General features: G+C 38.5%; 1 protein-coding gene and 1 pseudogene across 1 annotated transcript in view; both read right to left on the bottom strand.

Moving 5' to 3' along the window:
• Positions 1 to 3442: 3442 nt before the first annotated feature.
• Atf7ip2 (activating transcription factor 7 interacting protein 2) overlaps positions 3443 to 11988 on the bottom strand; it is a 38596-nt gene continuing 30050 nt past the window's right edge. The window contains exons 7-11 of the mRNA XM_021209901.1: positions 10915 to 10988; positions 9296 to 9357; positions 8277 to 8343; positions 4821 to 4906; positions 3443 to 3853 (exon numbers count right to left, since the gene is read on the bottom strand). Coding sequence (XP_021065560.1) covers positions 3443 to 3853; positions 4821 to 4906; positions 8277 to 8343; positions 9296 to 9357; positions 10915 to 10988 — 700 coding nt within the window. The remainder of the gene's footprint in view (positions 3854 to 4820; positions 4907 to 8276; positions 8344 to 9295; positions 9358 to 10914; positions 10989 to 11988) is intronic.
• LOC115065196 lies at positions 7152 to 7252 on the bottom strand (annotated as a pseudogene).

Genomic DNA, 11988 nt, shown 5'->3' with positions numbered 1-11988 from the left:
GAAAACGAACCATTCATCTTGGACATCCTGTTGTTGCTCAGAACCAGGACAATTGTATGGCTGAGCAGTGTATTCAGTCCATACAAGCTTCAGGCTGCTGCACATCAACCTGATGGCCCGACTCAGCAAGGAGTCCTGCCTTTCTAGTCCTGGCTTTTCTAGTCCTGACTGTCTTCACTGTACACTTACTGCTCTGTTCCTCAATCCTTCCCACCACTCTATCGCATAGTCATTTGTTGTAGTGGGGTTGGAAACTACAGTGCGTCACACAGTATGTTTTTTTGTCCAAACAGCTTTACATGCAAATATTCACTGCAAGTCACTGGTCTGGTTCAAGGTTTCTGAAGCACCATAAATACTATACCATTGTCTCCGATATCCTGCTGTTGCCCAGTGTCAGGGCGATATTGCAAATAGGGGCAGGTTCAATGAGAGCTCCTGGCTGCCACACACCTCCCTGCTTCTAGACACTAGAAAGGGTATACATTTGTCATTCTCTGCCATGTTGCAGTTGTTCCACCCTCTTCCTGGTTTCATGAGACCACTTTTTAAAAACACCTTCCTCAAAGACTACCCTCACACTGCTTAGCTTTTCCAGTGCTATCTCGGGCCTGTAGACTCATTTTTCACTGCTGCATCTCTTCAGAGCCTCCATGGGTTTCTCAGACTCCTTGGAGCTCCGTAGCAGGTGCCAGTGGTGGTTACCATCTTTATTTTTCTTTTCAATGCTCTTAGGTGACCCCTGTGAAAGGTCTTTTGACCCCCAATGGGGCTGCAACCCACAGGTTGAGAGCTACTGTCCTACAGAACCCAGCATATACTAGACTTGTATTGTTACTTCAGCTTCTGTAGCTGGGCTTTAACATGGAACCCTAAGGCAGGAAAGATGACATTAAATCTTGTTCCATTCATCCATTCCCATCAGGGTGGCATACACATTGTGGACCTAGGAACCAGGCCCTTGGCATTGAATCTTGAATTTTTGTGGGGTTAGTGACTATGACTTCTATGAATTCTGGCATAATTTCCTCACCTAATAAAAGATGTGTCAAAACTTAATTTTTATAAACCATCACAAATCTAAAGCTATATAGGATATTGCAATATGCCATTTTCTTCTATTGGCTATTGTACAGGTCTGGGTCTGGGATTCTGAGCTACCAGCTGCCATTACTCAACATTCTCAGTGTTGGCTTTTTGACAAGTTTGGAAGAAAAACATTTTCCTTTAATTTACAAGTTCGGGCAACTTTTATGGGGTATTAGTTTTCTGTGCTGTGTGGCAGAAAAGTTCCTGTTCTTAAGTTGGCTCAAATCTGGTGTCACTGAAATATTAACATTTGGAAACTCCACTCTAGGTTCCTTCAAAGGACAAAAATCAGTAATGTTTAGCTAAAAGGTCAGATGGTCAGCCTTCCTCTGGGTGTCCTGTGATCCTGTCAGCTTTCCAGATATACTGATTATTTTAGTCAGGGTTTCTATTCCTGCACAAACATCATGACCAAGAAGCAAGTTGGGGAGGAAAGGGTTTATTNGGCTTACATTTCCATACTGCTGTTGATCACCAAAGGATGCAGGACTGGAACTCAAGCAGATCAGAAAGCAGGAGCTGATGCAGAGGCCATGGAGGAATGTTCTTTACTGGCTTGCCTCCCCTGGCTTGCTCAGCCTGCTCTCTTATAGAACCCAAGACTACCAGCCCAGAGATGGCACCACCCACACCCTTCCCTCTTGATCATAAATTGAGAAAATGCCCTGCAGCTGGATCTCATGGAGGCATTTCCCCAACTGAAGCTCCTTTCTCTGTGATAACTCCAGCTGTGTCAAGTGGACACAAAATTAGCCAGTACACTGATGTACACACAGTTACCTTAAGTCTTGCTATCCACTACAAAATGCCTGAAAACAGGCAGGTGACCACATCTGGAAATAGTGTCCTCTTTTAGTTCTTTTTGACAGGTACTTCATATGTGGCCTTGGCTGCCCTGGAACTTGCTATGTAGACCAGGCTAGCTTCAAACTCATAAAGATCTACCTGGCTCTGCCTCCTGAGTTTTGGAATTAAAGGCATGCACCTAGTCCCAAGCCTGCTTTTTTCACAAGCCATACAGACCAGGCTGCCCTTGAATTCACAATCCTTCTGCATCAATCTCTCAAGAACTAAGATTTGTATATGCCACCACACCTGATTCACTCATGTTTCATAAAAGACAGTAAAACCTCAAAAAGTAACAGCTTTATTTGTGAAGATGGAGTCATCTCAAATACCAAGGGAAACTGTTTCCCGATCATATCTCAGAACTTCCACTGTATACCAAGAGTACCCCACTTGAAAACTATGCTGCAGTTTCGCTTTTTAACATCCTAGTAACTAGCTACCTAGTTTGTTTCTTTTGGGTAGTGACTTAGGCATCTCAAGGCTCTCCTGAACTGCTTGCACGTCACTTCAGTGCAAGGTATCCATAGGGCTCTTCTATTAGAGCCTTTAGTGTTATGTTCTCATAGAAGCCAGGAAATTGGCAAAGGGAGGTATTTAGAGAAGTTAGGAATCAGCAAATTAAAGCCTCAAGTCTAAGAGATTAACTCCATGGCTGAAATAGCAGGTTGAATGATATTTTTTATATGAAACACTGTGCATTTTCATGTTCACAGTACACAAATTCTAACAAAACATTTTTTTTTGGGGGGGGGGGAACAGTCTGTTATTATGTAGCTCTGGCTGGATTGGAACTTTTTATGTAGACCAAGCTGGCATTGCCTTTGCCTTCCAAGTGCTGGCATTGGAGGCATGTCTCACAATCCACAATGCCTGATCTAACAAATTGTGCTGTTTAGGCAAAACCTGCAAGCTATTTCTCTCAGATGATTGCCAGCCAAACAAAAACAAAGACAAAGGATACAAATCAATAGCCTGCTTTAGAATGAAAATAGCAGGAAAGAATTTCTGTATGCTAGATGACAGAGATGCATCCAAGGTGACCTATCTTTAGCAAATGGTTGGTTTTGCTTATAGCTGATTGTCAAGAATGGGAGAAGTGGAGGCAGGCGGATTTCTGAGTTCGAGGCCAACCTGGTCTACAAAGTGAGTTCCAGGATAGCCAGGGCTATACAGAGAAACCCTGTCTCGAAAATGGGGAAAGTGGCTGATTGTACCTGAGGGCTTCAGACACAACAGCAATTCCATAGCCACTACAGGAACACACAGTGGCAACATGGGTCTAGGATAGGGTACATATGAAAATACAGGTAACAGAAGTATATGCTGAATACAAATTAGAAACACAGAAAATTCCAAGACGAGTACAATACATGTAAGGCTGTCCCCAAACAAAGGGTTCACAAACTGCAACATGGGATATTACAATGTACAGTGTTAGAAAAACACTGTAAACAAAACATTCAAATATGAAAACATGACATGTATATAAAATTACTGAAGACTTTTAGGTAAGGTTTTCAGAAAACCCAGGAGTAGATATGATATTACAAAAGGGTCCATATCTCCCAAAAATGTCTTTTGACTGGACAGCAAAATAATACTTGGTAGAAGCTAAAATCTGAGATAAGGTGCAAGCCATGGGGAGTGGTAAAGCTTTAATTTCTGCAACTTTCTTCCACGTCAAATGATTAGAGTTCTCATAGTACAGGAAGAGGTGGTAACTCTCCACAGGAGCACACTTGGGGTTGACCTTGGGAATGTTCCATGTCAGGGCAATGCTTGTGGGCCTCAGCACCCGCTTCACTTTCAGCTCAGGCTTTTGGGGAGGAAGTGTATCTTTGATTTTGTCTGCCATCTCAGGGAGTGGTGCTGGTGGCTCTGGGAGAGGTGGAAGGTGTTCAAATGAACCAAAACCCTACAAACACATTTGTAAGAAAGTTCATTGAGAACATTTGCTGAGTACAGACAAAAGTGGTCGATCTCAGGACTACAAATCTACTTCTAATTCTTTAAATCTTCAACAAAGCAATACAAAGTTATTTAAAAAAAATGAGGCTAAACTCATGTGTTTCTGTGTGCGTGGGTGTTTGTGCGCGCACGCGTGTATGCTGGTTTAACTGTCAGTGTATCCACACATGTAGAGAAGATAGAGGACAACCTCACATGCTATATTCCTCGAGAGCCATTCAGATTGCTTTCGTGAGACAGGAACTCTCACTGGGTTAAGCTAGAGCAAACTCTTGTGATCTGCCTTCCCAGCTCTGGGATTACAAGTGAGCACCACCTAGTTTGGCTTATCTAGTTTTTAAACATGGGTTATAGGATTAAACTCAGGTCTTACTGTTTGCAGTGCTCCTTAATGACTGAGCCATCTCATGGACTCTAGATCAAATATTTTCAAAACAAAAGGTACTTTCGTGGTTGAGATTTGTTTTGAGTGATCCTAGGAACTGGACACAGTACCTTGCACATGCTGGGTAAATGTTCTACCTCTGAGCCACAGTCCAAGCTGCTAGAAGAATGATTTCCACACTGTGGAACATTACTAAACCATAATGAAGGAAGTCCTAGGTATTTTGGAGAACAAACCATTTCCTTGCAGCCTTTTGTTTCCAATACCTCAGTAATCTCTCCAATAGCCTCATCAACAGTGCTTATCATTCCTAAAATAAATGAAAAACTGTGTTTGTTTTCATTTTTGTAGCTTCTGAAAGTCGCAATTGAATTCTTTTTATTATATAAGTAGATTCACAAGAACACTTTATGAAAAGCCATTTTAGTGTTTCCTAAGCTGAAATGTGGCTCAGATGTTTTCCGAGTAAAACTCAAAAACCCCACTCTGCTGGAGTGAACATCTGTCACCCGGCATTTCAAGTTAGTACCTCATTTCCATTTTCTGCCACTGGAATTATTTCTTTTGATCTTAAAACAGCTTTCGAAGTTGACTTCAGGGTTAAAGATGGGCTTTCTGTGAACAAGACAGTATAATTTAGAACTGGGAGTGTATCTCAGTGAGAAAGCACTTGTCTACCATTAGTGAGGAAGCCCCAGCACTACAAGAAAATGGAAATAAATAAGTAAAATTTACCTGGAACAAAATCCACAGTATTTAAGCAGTTGTACACCTTGGGTAGTAGATATAGTTACAAGTACAAAATTCATATGAATATACACTCTTGATAGAAAATACATAAAATTCTCCATTAAAGTGATAAAAATTCCCTCTAAGAGTATATCCTTCATCATGCAACTAGGAATTAGGTATTTACATGTGGGAAAGGGATCCACAGTAAGTGACAAGAGAGATAGACTGTTCTGTTAGATCAATAAGGTCTAACACGGAGCTACTTATAAACACATAGAAATATGCAACATACACAGCATAAGAATTCAAACAAAAATCCCCAAATGAAAATCCCACAAGCTGGGGTAACTCTCTCCTGAGGCATGTGTTCACATGGAGAGAATAAGACATAAGATATTGATCATGGAAAGGAGGAGAGGAAAGGAAAAACAGATATAACAGGAAAGGAAGAAAAATATTGGTGGGGAGGATGGAGACGCTTTAGTGGAACAGAGAGAAAGATGTAGCAAGGTTTGTTGATGGTTTTAAACAGCTAGACAGAGAACATATGGGGAGGATTAAAATGGGTAGATAACACTATAAAGTTCAAGGGCTAGATCAGTAATCACCATGTGAGATCTGTCTAGCTTGATGACTGCCCCCCACCCCGAACACTTCCACAATGATTTGCTTGTACTTTACTTTTGATATATAAAGATTATTAAGATTTTTACGTTTGTCAGTTATTTTTTAACAGTGGCGGGGGAGGGAGGGAGGGAGGGAGGAAAAGAGGGAGACAGGGAGAAAGAGAGAAAGCTGGGCACAACCATCCATAACTCCAGTATGGATGTGAAGATAGGTAGATCCACAGGGCATGTTGGACAACTCTAGCTAAAATGGTGAGCTCCAGATGTAGTGAGACTGTCTAAAAACTCCCTAACATAAACTTCTGGTTTTTATAGTACGCGCGCGTACACACACACACACACACACATACCCCTTTATTTCTGACAGTGAAAATCTACTGGCAACAAATTTTGCTTATCTGAAAAAGCCTTAATATTGCTTACATTTTTGTTTGAGACAGGGTCTCACGTTGCCCAGATTGGCCTTAGCTCCCAAACCTCCTGTCTACAACTATCAATTGCTAGAATCACAGGTGATCACCATTACTGATTCATTTTTGAAAAATATTAACTAGATAAAGAATTTGAGGTTGATACTTTTTTTCTTGAAATTTCTATAGGTCAGTCATCTCTGTGACAGGGCACAGGTTACTCCACTGTCCCGGTTGAAGCCATCTTCGATTTAACCTGAACCCTGTTCAAGAAACTCAGGATTGAAATACCCCAGCCTACTGCATGTTTTTAGCGTCTGTGAATCTGCTTGTTTGCTTTACCCCTGCAACTGCCAACCAGAATGTAGTTTATCTATATTCTTTGCCTCTAAGGGCTCCCTGTAAAATGTATGTGAGGTTGTTTCATGAGAAAAGTTTCTCCTGGCAGTCCTGGCTGGCATAACATAGACTCCTAACTTGGATGGTTGTGCTGGGTGGTCTGTGCGTCTCTACTTGGCAACATTCTCCTGAGATACTGTGCCACCATGATAGATCATGGCACCGAAACACAGTTGCCTGTCTTGCTTTTGGCAGCACCAGTGCTGGCCTTTGTAGCCACAGCCCTGCCATCCCCCTTTCATTCAGATCTTGTATTCCTTTTGCTGTTTGTCTAGGGCCTTTTTCCCCTTATATAGGCCATGAATTTAAAAATCTATATTTGGGCTTGTTTTTCTTTGCATAATCTAAAGAATCATAAACCACACTGAAGCCAATAGTCTTGTGGCCTCCAAAATGAGTTCTGAATAAAAATAAATACAAAGATAACATCTGGTGTGGCGTTGTACATTTTGGCTACTCTTCTGTTTTCAGTCCCGTTGTCTTTCTATAGCGAAGGACATCTGTTTGCTCTGAAGTAGATGGTTGTCAAGAACTCCCAGATCCAGATAGTCTCATTCATGATGGAGGTGATCCCCCTTCTACTGCTTTTTAATGATACCATTCAATTTTCTATTGGCTTCCATGGCTTTAGCTGTCAAATCTGTTCAGCCTTTGTTTCTACTTTGATTGCATCTTTTTTTTTGTTTTGTTTTGAAAGTATGGAAACATCATGCATTTATTTGTATGCTATCCTTGTACAGAGGGCATGCTAATCATCTTTGTATTGATTTAATGCTAGCATATGTAATTTTTTCGCTGGTTTTTATGAAAATGAGCATGTGTGTTGATATAGTATTCTCAGTTCTGATTCTGCTTGAAGTTGACTGAATTTCTTGGCTGTGTGGATTATTCTTCTCAGTACTCAGAATAAGATTATATGATTGACTTCCAGTCTCAGAAAACTGTATCTTTTGGTTCAAATTGGAGGTATAGGAACTGTTGTCACAATTCTTCATTTTCATATGATATACGAATAACATTCCTCTATTCCTGATTCTGGCACTATTGTTGTAGTGAAAAAAAAAATGTGTGACATGGGGAGAAGAGACTCTTAGTATTCCAACTACCTAGGTGTTCTTTAAAGGGTGAATAGATAAAAAGATTATGATATATCCATACCTGGGCTATTAATTGACCATAAAAAGGAACACATTATTATTATTATTATTATTATTATTATTATTATTATTATTATTATTATTAGATTTATTTATTTATTATATGTAAGTACACTATAGCTGTCTACAGACACTCCAGAAGAGAGAGTCAGATCTTGTTAAGGATGGTTTGAGCCACCATGTGGTTGCTGGGATTTGAACTCTGCACCTTTGGAAGAGCAGTCGGGTGCTCTTACCCGCTGAGCCATCTCACCAGCCCGGAACACATTATTAATGCAGGACAACATGAATAACCTGCCAAAGAACCACAAAGAAGCCAATCTCATGAGATAAAAAGATTATGATATATCCATACCTGGGCTATTAATTGACCATAAAAAGGAACACATTATTAATGCAGGACAACATGAATAACCTGCCAAAGAACCACAAAGAAGCCAATCTCATGATAGATATTGCATAATCACACTGAGATGATCTAATTATAGAGAAGAAAGCAGATCAATGGTCACCAGGGCTCTGGGAATGGGGTAGATGGTATATATGCCTTTAAAGAGGTAGCATGAGGTAGCCTGGCAATGACAGAACAATTCTGTAATTTCTGGTACAGTCATATAAACTCAGGTACATTTTCTTAGAAAGATGTAAAAGCATCCTTTACCTATGCTGTAGTTGGACAGGCCTTCTCTTGTCAAGTCAATAACAAAATCAAATTTCTTCTCTACGGGCTGAAAAGGTTTTGTAAAAAGAATTAAGTTTAACAGCAGAAAAATGCTTTTTAAAATATGAAAACACATTTTTATTTTTCAGTGCTAAAACTGAACCTTGGCCTTGTTCACATTTATGCTTGTCACTATTGAGTTAAGCCCAGCTCCACCGAATAGAATCTGCATTCTCAATGTTCTCTAACTTGTTGGGGTTTACTGTTTGATGGTGTCTCTCTATATTCAACTGGTATTTTTGTACTAGCAGAGAGCTAAATACTAAGAAGAATCTGCTATTGTTATTTCTATGACCCATCACCAGTCTCTTATTTTGCAAATATTCATTCTTCCTCACCAGCTTAAGGCAATCTAGAAATGTATCTGATTGGCTCTAATAAAGATCTGAAGGCCAATAGCTGGGGCAAGAAGTAGGTGGTAGAACTTCTGGGTAAAGGGACATAGGAAAAGAAACAGACACAGGAGACTGAGCTGACAGACCACATAGGTAGTGAAGTTGGCCATGGGGTGGGACACAGTGTCAGTATTAGTTGGGTTAGAGTAGTTGGGAGACTGCCCAGTAAAAGGCCTAAGCTTTAAAATATTAAAAAGCCTCTATGTCATTATTTATATCATCGTCAGGTCCAAGCCAGTGCCACCATGAGAGACACTGATAAAATACTGAAGTGACTGAAAATATGGTTAAGAGTCTCAATGAATTGGTAAATGTATTTCTGAAATCTGTGTAGCTGCTTGTTTTTCAGTGTGCAAGTTGGCCTAGAATCTGGACATGCTAACTACTCCTATATTAGTTTACATCACTGAAGGGGGACAGTGAAGGACAATTCACTGGACACTTTCAGTGCACCCAGATGAAAGGTAGATAACAAAACTCATTTTGTACAACATGCTGCAACACTGCAGTTCCCATAGCATGAACAATCAGATGAAATACTCAGAGACAATAACTCTTACTCACCCCAACTTTAATCATGCTATTAGGTGAGTTGCTGAAATTTCTTGATGTATTTTTTCTAATTTCTGGAAGAGAAGAATAAAAAAAAAAAAAAGGATACATCCAATTAAATTTATTAAACTATTAAACATGGTCTTTGCAATACAAGATACTAAAATACAAATAATGATAGGGATACTAATTCACTATATAACAACTAAATTTATTCCCTAAAACTGATAAACTAGTTTAAAAATTTGACATGGAATTAAAACATATTTTCTTTCTGCAGGTTTACAACTACAATAGTAGCTCTTGTTTTTCAAAGGCTGAAACTATTTTAGCATTTGCAATTATGACATTTTGCTATGCACAGTATCTTTAAGTAGAATGCTTGAGTAGCTCCTTCCTGGAATGTGCATTTCCCCATTCTTTTGGAGCTCTTAATTTATAAGCTGTTAAGATAAATAGTTTTATATGTGGGGTGGGGAGCACTCTGATATTAAGATATAAACATTCCGGGCTGGAGAGATGACTCAGTGGTTAAGAGCACTGACTGCTCTTCCAGAGGTCCTGAGTTCAATTCCCAGCAACCACATGGCGGCTCACAACCATATGTAATGAAATGAGATCTGATGGCCTCTTCTGGGGTGTCTGAAGACAGCTACCATGTACTTATAATATATAAATAAATAAATAAATAAATAAATCTTTAAAAAAAAGATATAAACATTCCAACACAACAAAACATGACATGAATATAGGGAATTCTGAATAAGAAATGGTGGGCAAGCAATATGGCCATTTTAAAGTTAAGAAAGCTAAATTTTCTACAAAATGAGGTGTGATGGCACATGCTTATAACCCCAGCACTTGGAAAGTGGAAGCAGGAAGACCAGAAATTCAGTGCTTCCTTACCTACAAAGTTTTTATATCTTGTGAATGAAATGTTACTTACACATAAAACATGCAGACACATTTTAAGCAGAGTTCTATAAAGGTAACCTATATCATTTAAAAAGTTTTTTTAAACAAAGAGACACAAACTCTAAAACCAAAAGAAACTTAAAAAATTTTTTTTTAGTTACTAAAGAACAAACTTTTAATCTAAAATAGGTTGTTAGACAATAGACACATAAATCACCACTACCAACAACAAAAGGAAAACAGATATACATAAAAAGTTGTATAATCATTAGATGAAGATATAAATCATTAGATCAACACAGCAATGAAGCAAAAGGCCTTAAACTGATAGGTACAAGAATAAAAAAAAGTCAATTTTATTCATGAATCATTGATTTTTAATTAGGTATTAAAGTCTGTAATCACAGACATAAACTAAAAGATTTCTGATTTGACAATTTTATACCTTATTAGAGAGATGACTCAGAGGTTAAGAGCACTTGCTGCTCCTTCTAGAGGATCAGAGTTCAGTTCCTAGAACCCACATACGGTGGCTCATAACTGCCTACAACTCCAGCTCCAGAGGAATCACAGTCCTCTCTGGCCTCTCAGGGCATCCACATACACTCAGACAAACACACATACAAATAAATATCTTTGAAAAAGCAAGCCATTGTTTATTCTATATTTTTAAGCTTTCTAATTTGATAGGTCATATTCTAATTATATTAAGATACCTGTTCGATCTGATGTAATTGAAGTTGTCAAATTAGGATTTTCCACAGAAATCAACATAACATCATCAGTGTTACTAAAATGGTTAAAAAGAAAAAAAGCATGCGTTATCAGGCTTAAATCTGCAGTTAATGGTCACAACTCCTCTAATTTCTGATTTAATAATGCTATTTGCCAAATGTATTAATTAGTTTATCTAGTTCAGGACAACATGTGAGAATCAATTCTCTCTGTGGAAATCATTTCGGTCTCTGGTGATTAGCCTTGGCAATAAGCCAGCCCTACCTGACTTACCCGAACAACTGTATGAGGACATAACATTAAATATTTAACAAAGCCCGTGTACTATCAATTATTTATATGATCCAGAAACACAGGGAGGGCTGACAAGATGGCTCTACAGGTTAAGACACTTGATGTCAAACTTGATGGCCTGAATTTAGTCTCTGCAACCCATATAGTAGAAAGGGAAAACTAACTCCGTGTGCTGCCCTCTGACATCCACAAGTGACATTGCACACACCAATACCCATACGTTTTTTTGAAGTACAAGAAAATTCAGTAATAGATAAGTAAAACTTAGTAGGAATATAGTCACAATACTTACACTATTATATACTAATATACCAGACATATAAGCATATGAAATATCACTTTAATGCATATAGCTCTATTCAAAAAATACTTATAACTGAAAAAAAATTAAGACCCATAAAGACACAGACTCTTAAAGGACACATGACTGAAGCTGGGCATCCCATATACCTGTGGTTCCAGCATTCAGGAAGCTAGACTGGAACAAACAAAAATTACTAGACGATAGCTGCCACCACTTTACCACTAATTCTAAGCCTAAGGACCATATTTTTCCTGCCATTTCAACCCATACTTTTATGACTTAGGCTTTTTATTAAGAACTTTGTTAATATATAGAAACTACATTAAGTTTGTTAAAATGCTTGGTTAATTTTCTATTACTCAAAAATCATCTTATGAGATGTCATATTTTTAATATTTATTTATTTTTAAAGATTTTATTTATTTATTATATGTAAATACACTGTAGCTGTCTTCAG

The sequence above is a fragment of the Mus pahari genome, chromosome 12, assembly GCF_900095145.1.
Source record: "Mus pahari chromosome 12, PAHARI_EIJ_v1.1, whole genome shotgun sequence".
Lineage (NCBI taxonomy): Eukaryota > Metazoa > Chordata > Mammalia > Rodentia > Muridae > Mus > Mus pahari.
Note: the sequence above shows the minus strand (reverse complement) of the source record. Positions and strands in the feature narration are given on the sequence as shown.